Below are 24,419 nucleotides of genomic sequence, written 5' to 3' on the forward strand. Positions count from 1 at the left end.
ATCTTAACATTCTCGAGAATCCATAATATTTATTTCTTTTGTAAGATAAATTTTTATTGACATCTTTTGTTTTTTACATCACCATAGTTTCTCCCAGTATCCTTTCCCCCTCCCAGAGGGCCATCCCATATGGCAAAAAATATTTTTAAAAAAATGAAAAGGGGGAAGAAGAGAAAAAATTCAGCAAACTCAATCAATTTATAATTGAAAAAAGTCTGAAAATATATACAATGTACCACACCTGTGGACCTCCTACTTCTGCAAAGGAGTGGAGTGGGGGTGTCTACTTAAATCTCCTCCTTGGGGCCATGCTTGTTCTTTTTAATTTCACAACAGTTATGTTTATTTTATAGAGTTCTTAGATCCTAAATAGCTTCGCATGGTATATGTATTAAACTTTTCTATCCCATATCTCATCAGCCTTTTTAATAATTTCTAAAAATTGCCTTAAAATTAAATTTAACCAACTTTTAAAAATATAGAATCTTCCTAATAGTTATGCATATTTTATATAACTTTGAAATCTTAACAAAATTTCTTAATGTATTATGTATCTTCATGAATATTGAATTATTTTGAAATAGATATTCCATTTTAAGTAAACATTAAAATATTATAGTAGTATAAACTTTAATTCTTATGAATATTGTTTCTAGGGAAATGAATTGGAAATAACAATTATGATGGTGGTAGAAGCACTGTGTGAACTCCATTGCCCTGAAGCTATACAAGGACTAGCTGTGTGGTCAACTTCAATTGTTGGAAAGAATCTTGTCTGGATCAATTCGGTGGCACAACAGGCAGAAGGAAGGTAAGAGACAGAGAGAGGGAGAGAGAGAAATGAATGATTTGGTTAACTTGCATTTAAACTTTATGATCTAGCAAAAAGCAACCTATTTTCAGTCTGGCAAACTGAAATAGTGCCACATTATACTTTTACACAAATAGTATATGTGGCTTCTAGGGTATGATTTTTGGGCTGTTCTCCATGAATATGAGAAAAACAGAGGAAAGAAAACTATTTGTGGTGAACTGGATGAATTTTTCCGTACTAGTTGCCAAAGTTAGCAGGGTCTTAAGTTTTGACATCAGGGTTCTTCTCTAGCAAAATGTTCTCCAGCTCTCATTTCCTTCTCTGAGTATATAGCGTTGCTTAGACCTTATGGATCACTATTGTTTTATAGTACTGCTCTGCATGTCTGACAGAGTAACTGGAGCTTGGGTGCCTCCTAATGCCATAGAAGACAGATTGTCTCCAGTCTCCTCTCTTTTTAATCCATCCTCCATAGTCACTGAAGTGATTTTCCTAAGCTTTGTTACAGATATGTCTCCTCCAGAAATCTGTTACCTATGGGATCAAATAGAAAATGCCCTGCATGACTTTTGAAGCCATTTATAGCTTGACACCATTCTACTTTTACTGGTGCCCTCTGCTATCCTTCACTTCCTCTATGGTAAATCTGTTGATCAGGAAGTGCCTTCTGTGTGTTAGGAAGTAGGGATACACATCCCATGATGAAAGAATCCCAACTCAGCACAGATGCTTTGATGGGGAGACAAGTCCATATCTAAGAATACACAAGGTAAATACAAGGCAATGTGGAATGAGAGCACTAGCAGTTGAAAAAATCAGGAGAGGCTTTGGAGAGAAATCTAGGGCTATGGTGAGGAGGAAGTTATTGCTGCTTTGGGGAACTGCCAGCACAAAAGTGTAGAGGCTGGAGGGTATGATGCATGTGATAAACAGGAGAAGGCTGATTGGATTGGATCCCACAGTGTGCCCGAGGAAGAATGGCCAGTCAGCCTGGAAAAATAGGTTGTAAAAGCTGTTTTATCCTGGTGGCAAGAGGTAGCTGCCTGAGTTTATTGAGTAGGAGAATAGTGATATGGTCAGATTAAAGCTTAAGGAAAATCACCTTGATTCAGCCAAACTGGCCTTGCTATCCTTTACTCAAAACAATTCATGTGCTGTCTCTCCTTTCTGTGCCTTTTGCCAGACTGTCTCTCTTGCCTGGAATGCTCTTCCTCTTAGGATACCTAGTTTATTCCAAAGCTCAGCTCAAGTGCTGCATTCTACATGATATCTTTCTTGGCCCTGCAATCTCTAGTGTGACGACTTTGTATAGATTTTGGAAGAGTCAGTGCAGTAGAGTGCCTAACAAGCTGATCTTGGAGTGAGAAAGACCATGGGCAAGTCACTTAACTTCTTAGTGTCCCAGACACCTTTGTAAGATGAAAGTTTTAAAAAGGTGGTGATCTTCATTGGGAGCCCCCTAAGCTAATGAAATCATTGGTCTAGTAAAAACACAGACACACACAAATGTGTACATGCTGTTTCTTCCTAATTGAATGTAAGCTGCTTTTGAGAAGGGGAGCAGGATATCTACAAAGCATAACACAGTACTTGGGAATTAGTCAGAGTTTACTAAATTCTTGTTCAGTCACATCCTACTCTTTGTGACCCCATTTGGGGTTTTCTTGTCAGAGAAGCTTGAGTGGTTTGCCATTTCATTCTCCATCTTATTTTACACATGTGGAAACTGAGGCAGATAGGGTGAAGTGACTTTCCCAGGGTCACACAGCTAGGAAGTGTCTGAGGCTGAATTTCAACTCAGAAAGATGAGTCTTCCTGATTTTCAGTCCAGTACTCTGTCCACTGCACAACATAGCTGCCCACAAATGCCTGTTTATAGCTAGAACTAAAAAAAAAAAATCCTACTTAGATTCCTCATAGATTTAAAACTGGAAAGGATTTTTAAAAGCCATCAAGTCCAGTCCCCTCATTTTACAGATGTACAGATGAGGAAACCGTCCAAGAGAGGGTATGGGATTTTCCCAGGGGTCACCCAGCTATCTCACCAGTGCCTAAGGCAGAATTTGTGCTCTAGTATTCCTAGTCCACCCGCCTGTCGTCCACCCCTAGTTCAGCATACTGTCCACTGTGCCCACCAGCTGTGCAAAGATTCTGGGATTCTAGAAGGCTCTGCCAATGGATCGAGCCTTATGAGAAGGGTTCAGGTGTGAACACACCTTCTGTTAACATGACTGTCCCAGATTTAAGGAGATTTCTTACATAGCTTGTCCGGGCGATTCTTTGGTTATAAAGAGCTCAAAAGACATCTCTAAAACAGTAGTCATAGAAATTATCCTCTTTCCTATAGTTAAGAAGTAAGACATTTGTAACAGTATAGTAATACCTTGCACTTCAGTTATACTCCAGAACTGATCCAGAATATTTCACCCATTACCTCCTGCTGTGAAGTGGACATGTTTTCAGACTTTATTGATAAAACCTTTTTGCAGAAAAGGATTGGGCTTTTCCTTAGGTTAGTTGTACATTTTATATATAAAAGTATCATGAGAGTGTCTTAAGTTTTCAAATGGTCTTTTCACTTACCATATGTGAAGGTGAAACTATTGACCTACCATCTATGAATACAGCATGAGTTTTGCCTAGTAGTAGGAATTGATTTATGCCTATTTTTGTTCCCCTTGTGAATAATGATATACATCAGCAATGTCAGACTCACAGATGAAAAACAAAGCAGCCCAAACCAGATTAAAATGTAAGTGGGAAATACTTAACTGTTTAAGAAATAGGTAAAAAAATGTGTTCATGTGTGATTTTTCTAAGTCAATGGTCCTCCCACCAAGATCTCCTTCTATTTGATTTTGACACCACTGATGTACATTTTCAACATGTTTGTGTCGTACTAGAAAGCGCATACGCAGAGCAAAATTAACTTCACTCACATAGAGAGTAAACATCAGACCTTGATTTACAAACATCATTGTACAAAAAGCTTAGCTTGAATAAATTGGCCATGGGCCTCAGTTTCCTCATCTGTACAGTGAAGGGGCTGAACTAAATGGCCTCTGAAGTCCATTCTAGTTCTCGGGTAGTATTTTATGACCATAAATTTGTTTAATTCCAAAAGCATTAAGTGCCTCATGGGCAAGCTACTGGGAAGATAATATAAATAGTTTATAGATACTCTTCATTGGAATACTGATACTGCATAAAACTGTTTAAATTTGTATTTAAGGTTTGAAAAGGCAACCATTGAATACCAGGAGCATTTGTGTGCTATGACAGGTGTAGATTGCAGCATAACTGGATTTGATAAATCTGTCTTGAAGTTGGCCAACTCAAATAGTAATAATGCCAGTCCAAAGCATTCTCTGAATGGTGAGTTACATCAATTTATTGTATTTATAAGATTAAATTTGGCATTGAACATTTATTTTATTCTATGGCTGTTGAACAGATAGATAAATTTGAATTTCAAATTATTTTATTAATGTTGTGAAATATTTACTCTGAAATATTTAGATTTATCCTGAGCTTAACTTTTTTTTAAAAATTTTGTAATTTATAGGTGAAGCTAGAAAAACTGTCCTGGCTAAACCAAGTGATTCTTCCCCTGAGGTTATAAATTACTTGGGTAATAAAGCCTGTGAGTGCTATATCTCAATTGCTGATTGGGCTGCTGTGCAGGAATGGCAGAATGCTGTTCATGACTTGAAAAAAAGCACAAGTAGTACTTCCCTCAACTTAAAAGCTGACTTCAACTATATAAAGTAAGATTTTTTTTTTCTAAAATTAATCGTGAAGTTTAGCACAGTACTTAAAGTATGTGATAATGACCTGATTTTATGTTTTAAAATAACGCGTCTTTGTAAGTAATGCTGTTTTCAACAATCTTAACAAATTCCTTTGAACAAAGTATTCAAAAATACGATTGTTTTTATTTCTGGTTTTAATTGAATACTTTTTGTTGAAGGAGGGAGGGAAGGCAGTTGCTGATTTTCTTTTTTCCTTTTCCAGAATATTGATAGCATTTACTTCATGGTTATACTTTTTATGTTGACTTTGTAAACTCCCAAAGAGGGTTGCAGCTTTTTAAAGAAAGCGACTATCAGGCGTAAAGAAGTATGTTAGGTGAGACAGACATATAGATGGGGAGACAGAAGCAAAGAGGAGAGCGGAGAGCAAGGCAACAAAACAGTAACCATATTAATCTATACTAATTATCAGTAGTATTCAGTTTGGAAATTATAGCCATAAAAGCAGTATTAGGACATTAAAATAAAGAGATAAATATAGAGTATAAATTTCATTTTTATTAGTAAATTTACAGACTGTTTTGTGACTAATAAACAGCTTTTTGCTCACTTTTGAAAACTTTGCAATATTTGTTTATGAGACTGTAGGTGCCGTTTCCTTACTAAAGAAGTAAGTCCATGGCAATCTGGGATTTAAAAACAGTTCCTTTTCTGGGAATTGTTATTTGTCCATAAGTCACTCAGTTTGATGTACCAAAGGAATGTGCATGAAGGATGATGGGCTATTGTAATTATCTACAAATATAATCTACTTTTTAAATCCTTTCTTTTGATTGTAATACGGTGTAGTCATATTCATCAACATGTCTCCTCCAGCAAATTGTGGATAAGGTTTGAAAATAGCTAATAATTTAATTACAGGTCACTAAGCAGCTTTGAGTCTGGAGAATTTATTGAATGTACAGAACAGTTAGAATTGTTACCAGGAGAAAACATTAACCTGCTTACTGGAGGATCAAAAGAAAAAATAGGTATGTAGGTAAAATTATTTTTATAGACTTCATATCTGTAAATGTATTATTTGAGTGATCATATGTTAACAAATCCAGAAATTAGGACATAACTGGGTGTGTCCAAATATTTGATTCAGTACCAGTTTTTTAACAAATTTAAATAATTACTGTATGTAAATTTGATTTAGTCAAATGTAGAGACACTTTTAAAAATAGATGTCATCATATAAATTTACATAAAATAGTACTGTTTACTTTTGTAAAATGTCTGACTTTTTAAAAATATATTTTTATTGACATTTATATCACCTACATTTCCCGGTATATCTCTTTCCCATCCCCTTATAAGAAAGAATAAATAAGTGGCTGGATAAAAATAGTTCTGTAAAACTAACCAACATTTCAAAAAAGTCTGACATCATCTGTAGTGCTCCACACCCATAACCTCCCCATCTTCCAAAGAAGGGAAAGAGATATAATTTCTCATATCTCTTCTTTTAAGGCCAGGTTTGGTCATGTTAATTTCACAGCATTCAGTTTCAGTTGTTGTTCTTTTCATTGTGTGTGTTGCTGTATATTGTTTCCCTAGTTCTGCTTACTTCACTTGGTATTAGCTTATATAAGTCTTCCTATGCTTCTCTGTATCCATAATCATCATTTCTTATAGTTCAGTAATACTTCATTACATTCATGTACCACAACTTGTTTAGCTTTTCCCCAATTGATAGGAATCTCCTTTGTTTCCAGTTCTTTGCTACTACAAAAAGCGCGACTATAAATATTTTGGTATGTATGGGGCTTTTCTCTTTAACATTTACCTCCTTTAAAAAAAATTAAAAAACGAAACAAAACAAAACATTTACCTCCTTAAGGTATATACCTAACAGTGGAATTTTTGAGTATAGACAGTTTAGTCACTTCCTTCACATGATTCCAAATTTCTTTCTATAATGTTTGTACCAATTCACAATTCACCAGCAATGCATCAGTCTTTTTACAGCTCCTCCAGCATGATTATTCCCGTGTTATCTTTGCCATTTCCCTAAATGTGAGGTGAAATCTCAGAGTTTTTGTATTTAATGCAGATTTATGTTTCTCTTGTTATGAGTCATTTGAAACATTCTTTCATATTTTTATAGTTATATTTCTTTTTTTGATATGATTAAAAAAACTATCTAAAACCAAAAGTTAATATTATATATAAAAGGCAGTATTAGAAGTTTTCCTAATAAATGAAAAGGTAAAGCAAAAATTCCTCCTTTTCCATATTACATCATGATGATGATGATGATCATAGCAGCTAGAGAGCAAACATAGATTAAATCTCTTGCCCAGGATTACACTGCTAGTAAATGTGTGAAACAGGTTTTGAATTAAGTTCTTCTGGACTCTGAGCCTGGCACTCTTTCTTCTACACCCCTGGCTGCTCCTAGTTGACATAGTTATAGAAATGCTAGCAGTAGCAGTAGGAAAGAGTCTAATGGATTTACTTCAAAAATCCTGTGGAATCTACATAGATTCTAATTGAAACTAGCTAGGTGGCTCAGTGGATGAAACATTGAGTCTGGATCCAGGAATACTTTTTCCCAAATCTTGGATAAAATAAAAACTCAATGCCTTTTGCAGCTTGGTAACACAAAAATCAGGTAGGTTGGAGCAGTGGCCAGAGTGCTGGACCTGGAATAAGGAAGAACTGAGTTCAAATGTGGCCTCACATATTAATAATTGTGTGACCCTGAACAAGCCACTTAAGCTCTATCTGCCTCAGTTACCTCAACTATAAAATGAAGATAATAAATAATAGTATGTACCTCTTGGGGTTGTTATGAGGCTCAAATGAGATAATATTTGTAAGGCACTTAGCACAGTACCTGGCACATTGTAGGTACTTAATAAAATGCTTATGGCTTTCCTTCCTTGAAATAATAGCTATTAGCAGGTTACAAAATAAATAGCATTTCTTTATAGTAATAACAAAACCTAAAAGGAAATAATAGAAAGACACATCCCATTCATAGTACATGCTATATCTGGGACTCAGTCTACCAAAGCACACAAAGGACAACTTAATTAATTGAAGAGGTATCCAGAGCTTGTATCTGGGATGTAACAATAGAATAAAAATGGTAATGCTGCATAAATTAATTTTCAGATATAGTGCTATCCTAGTCACAATTCAGAGCTAGATAGATTAAAAAAAAATCTAGATTATCAAGGGAAACAGTTTTTAAAGAAAAAGATAAAGGGGAATTAGGATTTCTAGAATTCCTACTACATACTACTGTTAGGGTTCTTATTTTGTTTGATACAGTATAACTTAAAACAGTTATGTTATAATGTGTTTCACCTTCCTAAACACAGTAGGGAAGACCAAGACATCCCTATTTAAATAGTATTTGGGCACAAAGTCTAGATATGCCTCAGATAAAAGACTTTTTCACTTGTACATGTCTTTGACTTACAAAAAAAATTCAGTTGGTATTTTTAGGAAATATTCACAATATTGTAGTACAACTGATTTCTTAGATTTCAAGAATACATTTCAGTTGTTGGACTGAGAATTTTTATTTTCTAATAACAGTGAAGCAGCATTAATGATGTTTTTCTTAGATATAAAAGAAAAATGCACTTGTTAGTGATAAGATTGCTGTGGTGTTGGTATTTTTTGAACTTGTCTAAATCCAATGACATTTTATTAGAATATAAAAATGTGAAATACTGTTTTTTATGAGATGCATTTCATTTTTATAGATATGAAAAAACTACTTCCTAACATGTTAAGTCCAGATCCAAGGGAACTTCAGAAATCCATTGAAGTTCAGTTGTTGAGAAGTTCAGTTTGTCTGGCAACTGCTGTGAATCATATAGAACAGGAACAGAAGTGGCAATCTATAACTGAGTAAGTTTAAGAAACAATTTAGATTTGAGTTTATCATTTAGTTGGTAGTACTTGGTCGCTTCTAAAATGGGTTAAGAATATTCTAATTGTATAATTACATTGGCCTTGCTTTTGTCTGGGTATAATTCATGTAATCATAGGAATGCTAATGATCAGATGAATTGTGGTTTCAAAGGAGCAATAGGTTAAAATAATTTAAAAGCTCAAATTATGGTATGTCAGTGTCATTTCATAATTGAAAAATAAATTGTTCCCATCTTAATAAGATATTAGTGTCATACTTTTAAATAATTTAACTTTGAGTCACAGATTGAAAAGTTACAGTTAATTAATAATAAACTTTTTTTTTTCCAGAAATGTTGTAAAATATTTGAAGCAAACATCACGTATAGCTATTGGACCCCTGAGGCTCTCTACTCTTACTATTTCACAGTCTTTGCCAGTTTTAAGCACTCTGCAACTGTATTGTTCATCTGCTTTGGAGAATACTGTATCAAACAGGCTTTCAACAGAGGTATATTTCTGTGTGTATCAATCTGTGAAACTTTTATGAAGTAATATTCATGATTAGACTAGTTTTCTAATCAAGGTCTTATGAAGAAAATATAGCTATGCGCACCTTTTTATATCATCATTAGTGCCTGAATTTTTCACTTGATATCTTATGCTCGTTAACTCAGTATTTTTTGTATCTAGTTTCATTTTGGTTGAGAAATTATTGCTGTCAGTTATCTCTGTTGAGTTTGAGCTGGCTGTGCTCATGAATGGAGAGTGAGTTGAAGGAAATCAGCTTTTTTTAAAATTGCCTTTTTAAAAAGATTTTATATACAGTTGTTTTGTGTCTTTTATGATAGGTAAATGCTTATATTCTCTTAACTTTGACCAGAATTAATGAGTATGACAATGGGCTTTTAATTTAAAACAGTGATTTAAAAAAAAAAAAAAAAAAAGCATGTGCACATTGAAAACATTCAGGCTTGAGTTAACTGTATGAGAAGAGACTTAATGTAATAGTGAATGCACCAAAAGATAGGCTGAACCTCCTTGTATAATGAGAATTTACGTACTGACCTTATTAATAGATCCTTAGCATTCATTTGAGATCACTACCTGGGATATTTTTGTTTAGTCAGTTGTGTCATTTTCTGACCACTTGAGTTCGTTACCCCCAAATAATCAACTTCTAACAATTTTTTATGAAACTGTAGTTTATGTAATTTTTTTTTTTTTGCAGGACTGTTTAATCCCACTTTTTAGTGAAGCTTTGCGTTCATGTAAGCAGCATGATGTAAGACCATGGATGCATGCACTAAGATATACTGTGTATCAGAGTCAGTTACTTGAAAAAATTAAAGGTATGCATACTACTTTCAAAATAAATATTTAAATGAATACAAAATTAGTATTCATAGACTTTGTTAACTTCTTTGGAACAGCATAGTTTTTCACAGAACTGTTTATGAATAATACCTGTCTGTAGTGAAGAAAAATGCTTTTAAAGTTATTTTTGCCTTTAAGTAGTTATGAAAATCCCATTTCCAGAATTAAATGCCAGTGCTTCTTTATTGATATTGCAATATGAATGCAAATAAATAGACCCCAGAGGAAAAGGCAAAAAGAAACTAGAAAATTTTATCTATTCATTTACTGTCCCCTCCCAATCTTCTGTCTCATAGCCTATCTATGAATCAGATATTCAGCAGTTATCATATTGATCTGACTGCAAGTTGATTCCTAAAATGAAATTTCTTTCAAAGAAAAATAAATACATGACTATACATTAGAAAAGAATTGTGTCTAGTAATCATATATTGATTGTGCAAAACTTACTTTCATATTTCTTGAAATACCAATAAGTTTTATTGTTTTTTTTTTTTTCTTTCACACAACATATAAAGGAAGGAGTACTGGGTGCTGAGTCAAAAGACTTTAATCCCTCTAATACTTATTAGCTCTTTGCATGGGCAAGTTGTTATTTGGTTTTTTAGCTAAGAACTATTAAGCCACCTGTTAAAAAAGGGTGATACTTTTACACATATAACCAAATTATACTGAAATTCCATGCATTTCTAGGGTATGGTTTTAAAACATGACTACTCTATAAAAGTCAGGTTTTGTCTAAGTCATGCAGGAGAAGAGTAGTGAAGGAGTAGGAGAGGGAGTAGCGAAAATGTGGTCTGTGTTTGGGCCAATGTGATACCTTTCCATGTGAAAGTTTTCATTGGCAGAGCCTCAGGTGTTATAATAATGTAAGTGGATGCAATTTGATCCTGTTCCTGGCTGGATGTCATAATGTTTAAATTAACAAATGTTTATTTATTTTCCTCTTTCCAGAACAAACTGTTCCAATTAGAAGTCACCTTATGGAACTGGGTCTAACAGCAGCAAAATTTGCCAGAAAACGGGGAAATGTAGCACTGGCCACAAGATTGCTAGCACAATGTAGTGAAGTCCAATTGGGAAAAACTACTACTGCCCAAGATTTAGTCCAGTATTTTAAAAAATTGTCAACGCAAGGCCAGATCGATGAAAAATGGGGACCTGAGCTTGATATAGAAAAAACCAAACTGTTATATACAGCAGGTTAGTATAATGTTCATATTAATAGACTTAATGTTAAACTAAAAAAAAAAAATTGAGTTAAATGGTTAGCCAGATCTAGAGTTTGTAAGAGGCAGCATCATGTAGTGGATTGAGACCTGGACCAAGAAGTGGGGTCAAGCCCAACCTCTTCTACATACTGGCTTTTGTGACTGGCCAAGTTCTTTAACCTCTTCGTGCTCTAGGTCAGAACAGAAAACTCATGAGTAAAATATATTATTTATTTTACAATAAATATTTAACATAATAAATCAAAATAAAATACAACATGGACAATGTTAATTTGTGGTTTTCTAAGTCAATATGCTGCCCACAGGCATCCGTTTCTATCTGATTTTAGCACCACTGCTCCAGTCAGCCTTCTGAGACTGTAGGTTGTGTTCTTCCTAGAGTTCCCTGTATCAATAAAATAATAAGGTTAGCCCCTATCTCTGTGGAAATTGTATTCTGATGTTCCATTTAATGTAGTGGTAATTTATCTTATCTTAATTACATTCTTTAGTATTTCTAGTCTTCTTTACTGTATGGAATAGACATATTCCTCTGACCCATTATTTTTCACTGAGCATACATATTGTACTGTTTCTTTGTAACAAGGAAGTTATAAATTGTCTATTAAGAATATAGGTCATTGGAAACATGAAATGGGTATCCTATGTAAACACTAGAAATCAACCTTATATATTATTAGTAATTATACTGAAGTCTTATGCCCTCTTCAAAGATCCACCTCAAAGTTTTGACTTCTTAGCACTGTGCAATTCCTTTTTTTTCTTATTTACTTCATTTTACTAACATTGTATATTTATAGTTCTTAAATTTAACACATAATTTTGAGGAATGTAGATATGAAGTATTCTGAAGGTAGAAAACTTGCTTAAGATTGCTTCTAGCCATAATTAAAACTTTTGCCTGAAAAGAAACAATTTAGGGTTTTGTCTGTGTTTTTTAAAGATAAAATGTTTTCATTGGGATGTTTCATTTTAAGAAATCTTAAGAATTTAAAGGGTTAAGGCACGATTTTCCCTAATGGCACTTATTTTCTAAGAGAATCCTGCTTCATTGACTGTGTTAGGGAGCATGTTTTGTGGTTTGGTGGCAGTCTACCTTAGAATGTGGTGTTTTAGACCAAAAGTAGAATGACTTGTAGTATTTGAAAAACAAGGTGAAAAACTTGTTATTTTTCCCCTCTCTTCTTTTTGGCATCTGGTGATCATTACCATCCTGATATCTAGTGTTTTCACCCCAAAATAAATGTGGGTGTTTACTTTTAAAGGATTCTTTTAAATTGTAGTTTGTTGTCTTACTCAGGTCAGTCAACGCATGCGATGGAAATGTTGAGTTCTTGTGCCATAGCCTTTTGCAAGTCTGCCAAAGCAGAATATGCAGTAGCTAAATCAATTCTGACCCTGGCTAAATGGATCCAAGCAGAATGGAAAGAAATTTCAGGGCAGTTGAAACAGGTATACAGAGCCCAACAGCAACAGAATTTCACAGGTCTTTCTACTTTGTCTAAAAACATACATACTTTGATTTCACTGCCATCTGGCAATGCAATAGAAGAGGAATATCCCCGGATTGAGAGTGAATCTACAGGTATAATTCCTTTTTAATTTTTAAAGTTTTTATTTAAAAATAAGTTTAAATTTTAAAATGTTAACCACTGAACTGTTATGATTTCAGATTTTAAAGATTATTGTGACTAGTAACACTAGTAAATAAGTATTTTAATATTGTATGTAGTGATTTATATTATTTTGTGTTGCTAACAAATAGGCACTTTGTATTAAAATGCTTCTATGTAGAATTCATTCTGCTTTTGTTTTATAGAGCTTTACTGTATCCTACTTATCCAAAACCACATTGTTTTAACATATCTAGCAGCTATTTTATGTAAATGTTAACAGAAGCAACTTTTATGGGTATTTAACATTTGCTATTTTTTCTTAATCTTGACAGTAAATATTGGAGTTGGAGAACCTGACTTCATATTGGGACAGTTGTATCACCTCTCTTCAGTCCAGGCACCTGAAGTTGCCAAATCTTGGGCAGCACTGGCTAGTTGGGCATACAGATGGGGCAGAAAGGTGGTTGATAATGCTAGGTATGTACACTTCAAATATTTAATTGAGATGAAATTTATTGAAGAGGTTAAAGTGTATTATGAGATAAAGATTTAGTGTATCATTATTAAATTTGGGGTAGGTGGAATAATGAAGTATTAATTTTTACAGTCAAGGGGAAGGTGTCCGTCTTCTACCCAGAGAGAAGTCTGAGGTGCAGAGTCTACTTCCAGATAACATAGCTGAAGAAGATAGAGAAAAAATATATGGTATTCTTGGTCAGGCTGTATGCCGGCCAGCTGGAATTCAGGCAAGTAAAAAAAAAAGTTTTAGAGGTCACTTCTAATACAACTAGAGTGTTATTGTTGCTTCATTTCCTTTTAAGGAAATTTGTTGCAGACTGCTCTTAGTAAAACATTGTTTGGAGTTATATAGTTGTTATTTTGACTGAGAACTTTTGATTTTAAAATAGCAGGATAATGCTTGTTTTAAGAGGCTTCACACAGCAGCTGAGAAATCTAAAAGTGTTGTTGGCTCAAGGTCATATTCATTAAGATGGAATTAAATTGGTTTTGTGTGATCCTGGACAAGTCACTTAACCCTGTTTGCTTTAGTTTCCTCAACTGTAAAATGAGCTGGAGAAGGAAATGGCAAACCACTCATTATCTTTTCCAGGAAAACCCCAAATGGGGTCATGAAGACTTGGAAATGACTGAAAAACGACTGAACAACAAAGTTGGATTTAGAGTATAACATGTCCCTATTAAATTGCAATGGTGACAAAGTTAGTTTAACTTCTTTTGCATTAAGAGATTTGTTGAGGCCATTCAGTTCATGATAGTTTGGTAGAGGGAAAAGCACTTGAATTTGCAGAGTCAGAAGGCCAGGGTTCTAGTCTTGGTTCTGACCAACTAGTTATATGACTTATCTCTTTGTTTGTCAAGTTCCTTATTTGCAGAATGAGAAGGATTTTAGATTAGATGATCTTTAGGTTCCATTCTAACTATATGACAGTCTATAATTGGTTTAACTACTATATTATTTGTTTTGAATTATATTTCATGACACATTCTTTTGCCTAAAGAATATAGATACAGTTTTGGCATTAGTTTAGATTTCATGGTATCTAAAGTACTGTATAGTACTAAAGTACTGTAATGGTTTTGGAGTAAATCTGTGGTATTATTCACAGAGTCATTACTGCCTTAGCTTCGGTCATTTTTAATCTGATGAATCCATGGCATCTGGTTTTTCAGTTCTTGTGGGTGGTACGTTAGTGAGTCAGCAAGATTTTCTTGAATTTCCTTTATTCTTTGCTTGCGTGTATGTATTACCATGCCACTGGTTATTAGTGAGTATGTTTTTTGAAAAGCAGAATTTTTATCTTGGTCTGTAATGTTTTACTAAGGGTAGAATTATTTGTTACACATTACATTTATAATACTTTAAGTTCTACAAAGTGTTATAGTTGCAATTCTTAAAGATAGGATGTACAAACTGAATTTCCTCCATTTTATCAATTCTTATATAATTCCAGCATGTATAGTATTCATACTTAACATTCATTCAGAAAACATTTCTTAACCACCTACTGTTTGGTAGACACTTGAATCACTGGGATTCAAGCACAAAACAAAAAAAACTTGCATTCAAGGATTTTATGTTTTATTGGGGAGTCTGCAACAACAGTTATGGATAAGTAAATTCAAATTTGAGGCAAGAAAAGGCTCTAATAACCAGGGAGATCAGGTAAGGCTTCCCATAGGAAATGGCCAGGATCTTTTATTTCATTGAAATGGATGTTTTTTCCACTGGCAGAGATTGCAACCTTCTCTGTGTTTTAATAAATAATTTCAGTTACTGTGGCTGGAAAAATTTCACCAACTTCTGGCCAACTTTTGATTAAGATATGCGTCTCTCACACAGATACAAATGCATGTTATACAAGTACACACACTTGCACAGATACAAATGCACATTGAAGTTTATCAAGTGATTTCCATACAATAACAGTCCCATGGTGTAGCCACTTGATATCTAAGACAGTTGAGGCACAGAGAAATTATGTACCTTACCCGACTGTATGTAGCTCGAAAGTGTCAGCAAGAGGATTGGAAACTAAGTTTCCTGACTTAAAGCAATTTTGTGAATTATTTATATGTCTGCAGAAATATACATGTGTATTTTAAAGACATACACTTCAATTTTCACTTTTTGAGTTGAAAATAGTATTTTTTCCTAATTTTCATTCAGGATGAAGATATAACACTTCAGATAACTGAGAGTGAAGACAATGAAGAAGATGATATGGTTGATGTCATATGGCGCCAGTTATTGGCAAGCTGCTCATGGCTTTCAGATCTCGATGAAAATGCAACAGAGGGACTAATTAAAGTGTGGCGAAAAGTTGTAGATAGAATCTTTAACCTCTACAAACTGTCCTGTAGTGCATATTTTACTTTCCTTAAACTCAACGCCGGACAGGTATGAAATATAATAATGCCTTTTTGAAAAACCAATTTGTCAAAGTTGCTTTCCTAGTGTACGGGAATCATATTACAATTATCCCTTCCACATCACAACTTTTCCCGTAGCAGTTTTGATATATCTTGAATCAGCATAAACAAGTTAAATGAGAATTTTGGGGGAATTTTACGGAAGCCATAGACGACACACAAAGGCCAGCAGACAACACAGAAAAAGTTTAGAAATTAAGAAGTGCATATATCTATATCTATATCTATCTATCTATATATATATATCTATATATATATACATATAATGATATCAATATATTTTATCTTTTAATATCGTAATAATTCAGACTTCTCTGGTACTAATGGAGGGCGAAAAAGTTTTATGTGGATTTTCCAGATCACAGGTGGAAGGGGATAACTGTATAAGTTTTTTTTTTTTTTAAACTCACTCTCTCTCTCCCTGCCTCTTTTCCCCCTCCCATTTTGTTGATTTTTTTTAGATTCCTCTAGATGAAGATGATCCCAGATTGCATTTAAGTAATAGGTCTGAACAGAGTACTGATGATGTTATTGTAATGGCAACATTAAGGTTATTGAGATTGCTTGTTAAACATGCTGGAGAACTTAGACAATATCTGGAACATGGCTTGGAAACAACACCCACTGCTCCATGGAGAGGTAACATTTGAAATGAAGCTTTGTAAAAACCAATACTTCTAATGGAATATATAGGAAACTAATGGCAGCTAGGTGGTGCAGTGGATAGAGTGTAGGGCCTGAAGTCAGAAAGATTCTCCTTCTTGGGTTCTAATCTGGCCTCAGATACTTACTAGCCATGTGACCCTAAGCAAGTCACTTGCCTCAGTTTCCTCATCTGTAAAATGAGCTAGAAACGGAAATGGCAAAGTATTCCATTATCTTTGTGAAGAAAACCCAAAATGGGGTCATGAAGAGTTGGACACAACTGAAAAATGATTGAACAACAACAACAGAGTAAAAATCTAATTATATTTAAACATGGGAGTCTACATTATAGCTCATCATACATCATCTTTTATACTATAAATAATGTCTATTTACTAACGGGCTACATGATGTAGTGAAAAAAGTACTGGGTGGAGACAGGAAAGACTTGTGTTCTAATTCTGCCTCACCAGGAACCAGCTATGTTGCCATGGGCGAAATCACTTTAACACCTTCCTCCTTCCCCAGACTCAGATTCTTCATCTGAAAAATGGAAATACTCATACCTGTAGAATTTATCACAGAGTTGATGTTTGGATCAGATGAGATAATATCTGTAAAGTCCTTGGCACACTTTAAAGAGTTATATACTCAATCTTTTCATAAAGGAGAAATAGGCAGAAAGGGAAAAGACTGGGAAGAGAATTTTATGCAAGAATGAATTTTAGAGTGAATGAAAATAATTAATTTCACAGATTACTTTTATCCAGATCCTCTATTCACATCTTCCTTTGAGACAATGATAAAAATTATATTCTTTAAAATGGTATTAATTTGCTTTGGATTTCACTTTTACTCAAAGTCCTTGACCTGAATAAGGGCTTTTGTACATGGTTCTGTGCTGTCATACGAAGGAAATTCTTACATACTTGTACTAATACCAGAGTATTGAAGTTTCCTTTCTTACAATGATTCTACGAAGCTAGCAGGATTTTCAGTACAGACAGGCCTAATCATACTACACGTTAATTAACCATCTGCTATTTGCAAAGGCATTGTGCCTGACATATAGGGGACACAAAATAATGAAAAACAGTCCCTGCCCAGACGAAGCTTAAGTTCTCCTAGAGATATATAAAACTAGAGGAATCAGGGAAGATTTTCCTTAGAAATGGCACATGAGTTAAATAAATAAGCCGTGATGGAAACTAGGAACTCTTAAGAAATAGAGCTGAGGATAGAGTACATTCCAGGCATGAGGAATGTCTTTGTGAAATCTTGAAAGTGGGAGATGAAATTAGATAGTTTGACTGGGATATATATTGCATGAAGGATGATGGTATGCAGTAAACCTGGAAAAGTAGTCTAGAGCCAGATTATGAAGGGCTTTAAATCCCAAACTGTAGAATTTGTTTTATTATGAAGGCAATAGGGAGCCATTGATGGTTCTTAAGCAAGAGATTTTCATGTTCAAACTTGTGCTTTAGGGAGTTTTTGTGACAGCTTTGTAGAGAATGAATTGGAGAGAGGATAGACTGAAAGCATTTATTCTACTAAGGAGGTTGTTGAAATTATTCAGGTGAGAGTTGGTGAGAGCATAAACTAGTCTGTTGGTCTTAGAGTAGTGAAAAGCATACATAGGTGCGAGTGAGATTGTGAACGATAGAATTGACAAGACTAATTTGTTGGATATAGATGATGAAGGAAAAAGATTTAAAGATTACTTAAAGATTGTGAAACTGTGTTAAGAGGAGTGGTACTCTTAAATAGGAAGGTTTATAGGGTAGGTGGGTTTAGGGGGCAGAAAATGAGTTCTGTTTTGGACATGTTGAGTTGGGAGATCCTTAATAAAACATTCATTTGGAGGTGTCCAATATACAGTTAGTGATATGAAACTAAAGTTCAAGAGAGACTAGCGGTGAGTATATAAGCGTAGAAATAATTGAGCTGGCAAGACCGCATAGAGAGAGAAAAGAGCTTAGGAAAGAGATTTTGGAGATAAACTTAGTTGAGGGGTAGGACATAAATAATGATTCTGCAAAGGAGTCTGAAGTGGGCAGAGAGGAGGGAGAATTAGGAGAGACAGTAGTATCATTAAAACCTGGGAGAGAGTAAATATCCAGGAGGAAGAAAGCAGTCAAGGCTATCTTGCTAGAGAGAAGTCAAGAAGCACGCAGAAAGAATAAATTGTTTGATTTCACAATTAAGAAGTTGTAGATAGCAAGTTTGGAAGCCAGATTACAAGGGACTCAGAATTGAGTGGGAAAAGAAGAAATGGAGACCGTTGGGGTTAAGTAACTTGCCCAGAGTCACACAGCTATTGAGGGTTATATGTCTGAGGCCAGATTTGAACTTGGGTCCTCCTGACTCCAGGGCCAGTGCTCTATCCACTGTGCATTTAAACACCAAAAAATGAACATTTCCACACACATAAGCAGGATATAGACAGAGGATTATATATGAGACCATGAATATTCATTTCTTTCTGCTTGCTTTATAAAAGAATAAATTCCACATTTTACTTTCAAAACCATCCTGCTTTTCTGTGCTTCTTGTTTTCTTCTTGCTCTCTTGTTTTCTTCTGTATATGTCACAAAATGTTTTAATGACCCTCTTAATTTTTGGAGGGGAGGCACATTATTATTGCTAACCTCCCTCTCTCCCCTATATTACATCACCATATAACCCCTTTCAATTGCTCTTGTGTTTGTATTTCAAAGTTCTTGCTCAGCTCTGGTTTTTTCATCAGAAATGCTTCAAATACTTGGCTTACCAAGCAGATTATTCTTGATTATAGATCTCTATCTCTTGCCTTCTTTCTGTGTGCTTTTTGACTACTCTCTAGCAATATTTTGTTCTAAGATCTCTTGTTTATAATTAAAATTGTCAGAGGGGGCAGAGCCAAGATGGCGCAGTAAAAGCATTGACTTGCTTGAGCTCTCCCCCAAACCCCTCCACAATACCTACAATTAAAATTGTCAGGTCTTACTGTGATACTGACTGTGGTCCCTTGGTACTTGAAGTGCTTCTTTCTGGATGCTTGATTTTTTTCTTTGATACAAGAACTCTAAATTTAGGCTGTGACGTTCCTAGTGTTTTTCCTTTTAGGGGTTTCTTTCTGGTGGTAATAGCTGGATTCCTTGTATCTTTACTCTGGTATCTTTACCTTTGGTACTAATAGATTGAGGAGTTTTTCATTTATGATTTTTTGATCATGGTTTTCAAGGAGTCCAATGATTCTTAAATTATCTCTCCTTGGTTATTTTTTTAATAAGCAATATCTTACATTTTCTCATATCCAGTCTTTTGATTATGTTCTAATATTTCTTGCTGTCTTGTAGGATCATTGATTTTTGTTTGGTGTACTTTAGATTTTAGGGAGTCCACTATTTATATAAGATTTTATCACATTCTCCTCTGAGCTATTTATTCTTCTTCCAGTTCTTTCCTTAAGAACTTGTATTTAATTTTTTCTCTTGCTTCATTTTTTTCTAGTTATTTATTTAGTCCTTATTGCAGAGTTACTTTTTCTTTCTAGGCTTGGAATTTGGATCATCTCTGAATTTACAATAATTTTTATTATGTTTGGTATCTTCAGTTTACTCATCTGTACAGTTTTGATTTCCTGGATTCAGGCTTTGTGCAGGGACCAGGCTCTGCCTCTGCTGTGTTTTGGGTGTGGTGTTCAGCTCTGCTTGTTTTTACCCTAAGTCAACTGGGTTCTTGCCCTGTTCTCCATCTCCCCCAAGTTCAATGAACTGAATCTTTAGGGCCCTTTTTAGTGTTTGGAATCTCTGCATAGTTAGACTACCCTAATCTTAAGTGTCACACTTATCACTGCTGTTCCTGTTGCCTTCCTTGGTCAGTATACCACTCTGGGATTTTGACCAGCTGTTTTGCTGTCTCTGGACACAGAGCCTTGGTTCACTCAGGTCACATTTAAAGGCTGTTATCTTTGATTCAATCAGTTGCTAAATCTTACCATTTCTGCCTACACAACTTCTCTCAAATAAGTGCCTTTCTCACTTTACTCTTACAACCACTGCTCTTAGGACCTTGTTACCTGTTGCCTAAATTATTAGAATAGCTTCCTAATCATTCGCCCTACCTCAAGTCTGTTCCTTCTCTAATCCATCTAATATACAATTAATAAAGCTATTTAACGTGCATGTGTGACCTTGTCATTTACCTACTCAACAAACTCCAGTAGTTCCCTATTGATTCTAGAACCAAATATTTTATTTTTATCTTTATCTTTTTTTTATTCCTACCTATTATTAGTACAGTAGTACTAGCAATTTTTGAGCACATACATGATCAAAATGTTTTTATTGAAGTTTGGCAGGCATTGGTTTGAACCTTTCCATGTAGGAATGTTGGCTTAGTTTGGCAATAAATGACAATTTTTCATGGCTTAAATTTTGATCAAAAATAGATCTTTTTTTTTTAAATAGGTCATATTAAGTTCTTCCCTGACCTTTAAATTTTTTTATTTTCATTTTTTTTTTTAAAGAAACCTGTAATTTCATCAGTATAGTAAATTGCCTGTTTTCTTACAGGCGATCCACTTTACCAAAGCAGAGCAATAACTGCAAGCAGTTAAAAGTCTTGGCACCTGAGGGTTACTGAGAGTTTAAGTGACTTGTCCTGGGTTACACTGCAAGTTTGTGTCAGAGACCTTGAACTGAGGCTTCCTAACTCCAAGGGTAGCTCTATCCATTACTACATTAAGGGGAAATGCAAGTGTTTTCTGTCCTGACACAAATGTCCAGTAAGAAATTGTCATAAAAGTATTACTCAGAAGTTAACAAAAACTTTTAAAAACTGTACTTGTTTCCTACTGGCTCACTGTTCCCATCATGTATTCAGTAATGTGAAATTTTGTGTACACTTCAGTGTATAAATAACTATAATTTATGTAATTATTTATTTAAAATCTTGAGGGGAGAGAGTTTACCTTCATGTTGCTTCCCCCCTGTTTTTTGCCTTTTTTATTTTCTTAAAATTTATTATTTATTTTTAACATTCTTGTCTTTTTACTTTTTGAGTTCCAGATTCTCTCCCTCCCCCCCACTGAAAAGGTAAACAGTATATCAGTTATACATGTGAAATTATGCATAGGAAATTTCCATATTAGCCATACTGCTAAGAAAGAAAGAGAGAAAATTATACTTCATTTTGCACTCAGTTCTCTCTGTAGGGGTGGATAGCATTTTTTCATCATGAGTTCTTTGGAATTGTCTTGGATCATTGTATTGATCAGAGTGGCCAAGTCTCTCACAGTTGATCATCATTACAGCATTGCTGTTACTGTGTACAATGATCTTCTGATTCTTCTCACTTCACTTTGCATCAGTTCATCCATGTTTTTGGTTTTTTTTATTCTGAAATCACCTCCCTCATCATATCTTATAGCACAGTGGTACTCCATCATACTCATATGCCACAATTTGTTTAGCCATTCCCAAACTGATGAGCATCCCCTGGATTAAAATACTTAAAGAGTATGAAATGTTTTTTTTTCTTGGTTTATTTAATATGTAAATTCACTGAGAGGGTTCAGCAATGGTTATGTGTTCTAATTCCCATAAAATTGAGAAAAATTAAAACCCATCTGCTATTTTCTTCTGTCTTCGAGGAATTCAAATGATCTTTACACCTAGGATTGAGGGGTGGAGGGGTAAGATAAAAAAAAAAAATCTCAAAGGACGTTTCACTGTAAGAAGTGATATCACAGAGCTGGAGCTAGGAGGGTCAGTACATGGTATCTATTAAGTCAAAGCCTTCATTTTATGAAGCTTTGAAGGTATAGTGATTTGCCCTAGGTCAGCTGGCAGTGCTGGGATTTGAACTGTGACTCCAAATTCAGCTTTTTTTCTGTTCTATGCTGCTTCCCAGAAAACTAACCATTTTCCTGATAGTTCTGATGGGTTGGATGTTTCAGGTTCTTTTTTTTCCCCCCAGAAAAAAGTGTGGATTTAATGCAGTTTAAACAGTTTATTCAAGCTTCTTTATTTCTCTTTTTCCAAAGGTATTATTCCACAGCTTTTCTCCCGTTTAAACCACCCTGAAGTATATGTTCGCCAAAGTATTTGTAACCTACTCTGTCGAGTGGCTCAAGACTCCCCTCACCTTATATTGTATCCTGCGATAGTGGGTACTATTTCACTTAGTACTGAATCCCAGTCTTCAGGTATGGAATGTTAGAATGCTTTCCCCTTGAGTGAAGCTAGTTAAATCCATGTTGTCCTATTGATAGTAATTTTTGTTTACTATAATTTTGTGTTGTGTGAACATTCCCTCATGCACTGTAACTTTATTAGAGTTGTCTTTAATGCCATTTTGTCATTTTTCTTTGTCTGATTTTTAATAAAGATTATTGTAGTATTTGTAGTACATTAATTTTTAAATCCTAGATAATACAAAGAAAAGAAATTGACTTGGAATGAGTTAGTTTGAATCTTGTTTTTAATGGCTTGGTTTTAATGATTCTTTTTCTCACTTTTGTTTATTATATGCACATGGGAGAACTGTTTTTATAATTTGTATGTTGTCTTCATTCTAGGGAACAAATTTCCTTCTGCAATTCCTACCTTGCTGGGCAATATTCAAGGTGAAGAATTATTAGGTGCTGAATGTGAGGGAGGAAGTCCCCCAGCTTCTCAAGATAGTAATAAAGATGAGCCTAAAAATGTCTTAAATGAAGACCAAGCTATGATGCAAGATTGCTACAGCAAAATTGTAGATAAGCTATCTTCAGCAAACCCAACAATGGTGTTACAGGTAAAGGATTTTGTTTTTGTTTTTAAATTGAAGTATAGTTTTCTCAGGACTAAAATATACTTTTAATAGTATTCTGGAAATCATATTTGAGGAATCAAGTTTATTACATAATTTACTTCATATTTTGTTAAGCTATTTGAAATTTGAATTTCAAATTTCAAGATTAATTTTTAAAATTTTTAAAATTCAAAATTACTCAAATACAGTGTTCAGTCATCTTGATATTGTGGAATCACTAATTTGGAATGTTGTAATTTAAAATAAAAATTAGACTTTAAGAATTATGCCTTACATATTCTAAGAATAAGCACATTGTGATGTTTATATAGGTCCAAATGCTAGTAGCAGAGCTTCGCAGGGTTACTGTTCTTTGGGATGAGCTATGGTTAGGAGTTCTACTGCAACAGCACATGTATGTCTTGAGACGGATTCAGCAATTAGAGGATGAAGTGAAGAGAGTCCAAAACAACAACACCTTACGCAAGTATGTTTTTAGTTTTTGTCTTAGATCTTACACTTTCTGACCCAGTTGCATCCAACTAAAACATTCTTATATTAAACTTTTAATAATATTGAAACCAGAATTTTTTTAAAAGTGCACATTGTTTCTACTTTAATTTCTGGTGTCTATAGGAGAAATTAATCAAGAAAATTTAAGAAGAAATGGATATTACTCTTTTTTTGCTTTAAAACATCTATTTTCCACATTGCAGTTTAGCTTGTTTTTGATCTGGTAACATTTAAGTAGAGCTCTACTCACTTGACAATATTAGTTTCATTTTTTAGTAGTTCTGTAGCATCAGGTGCTACTTAAGTTCTATGTATGTAAAAGTTATTGAAAGAAATACATGAAATATTTTTGTATATAATCTTTCCATATTAATATATAGTATCTTATTTGAAATTAATTTTTTCAAGACAACTTAGTCCAAAAAATAAATTTGAAGGCAGTTGCCAAAGGCAGAGACACAGTTGTAAATGAAGAGGCTGACAGGTCTGGGAGGTGGGCTTGGAAATAAAGATAAACTAATTGAAAGGCAATAGTATCCATAAGTCTACATTGATTACAAAACCATACAGCACCAATTTATACTTAGAAAATACTAGAAGCCAAGCCATTGTGTAATCTCTATGCAGTAGAATTGTTTTTTCTCCTGTTCTAGAAGAATTTACATGAGTTTATAGATGTATAGTGTATTTCTAGTTTTTAGTGTTTTATTTCTAAACAAGTTTCATTGCTAGTTATTTATAATTGTCTCCTGTTTGTGATTCATAAATCTAGAAATTGTGTGTGTGTGTGTGTGTGTGTGTGTGTGTGTGTGTGTGTGTGTGT

General features: G+C 34.3%; 1 protein-coding gene across 3 annotated transcripts in view; it reads left to right on the forward strand.

Moving 5' to 3' along the window:
• The window catches only part of LOC114052505 (serine/threonine-protein kinase SMG1), a 120,517-nt gene that overhangs the window by 64,892 nt on the left and 31,206 nt on the right, over window positions 1-24,419 (forward strand). For all 3 annotated transcript variants that reach the window (XM_027875163.1, XM_027875162.1, XM_027875164.1), the window contains 16 exons: window positions 657-811; window positions 4,047-4,189; window positions 4,380-4,581; window positions 5,488-5,597; window positions 8,331-8,478; window positions 8,833-8,992; window positions 9,713-9,833; window positions 10,813-11,061; window positions 12,391-12,675; window positions 13,039-13,183; window positions 13,314-13,452; window positions 15,396-15,626; window positions 16,120-16,297; window positions 22,335-22,496; window positions 22,869-23,086; window positions 23,416-23,570. In XM_027875163.1, coding sequence (XP_027730964.1) covers window positions 657-811; window positions 4,047-4,189; window positions 4,380-4,581; window positions 5,488-5,597; window positions 8,331-8,478; window positions 8,833-8,992; window positions 9,713-9,833; window positions 10,813-11,061; window positions 12,391-12,675; window positions 13,039-13,183; window positions 13,314-13,452; window positions 15,396-15,626; window positions 16,120-16,297; window positions 22,335-22,496; window positions 22,869-23,086; window positions 23,416-23,570 — 2,801 coding nt within the window. The remainder of the gene's footprint in view (window positions 1-656; window positions 812-4,046; window positions 4,190-4,379; window positions 4,582-5,487; window positions 5,598-8,330; window positions 8,479-8,832; window positions 8,993-9,712; window positions 9,834-10,812; window positions 11,062-12,390; window positions 12,676-13,038; window positions 13,184-13,313; window positions 13,453-15,395; window positions 15,627-16,119; window positions 16,298-22,334; window positions 22,497-22,868; window positions 23,087-23,415; window positions 23,571-24,419) is intronic.

This window comes from Vombatus ursinus, unplaced genomic scaffold (assembly GCF_900497805.2).
Source record: "Vombatus ursinus unplaced genomic scaffold, bare-nosed wombat genome assembly UNPS02014807.1, whole genome shotgun sequence".
Lineage (NCBI taxonomy): Eukaryota > Metazoa > Chordata > Mammalia > Diprotodontia > Vombatidae > Vombatus > Vombatus ursinus.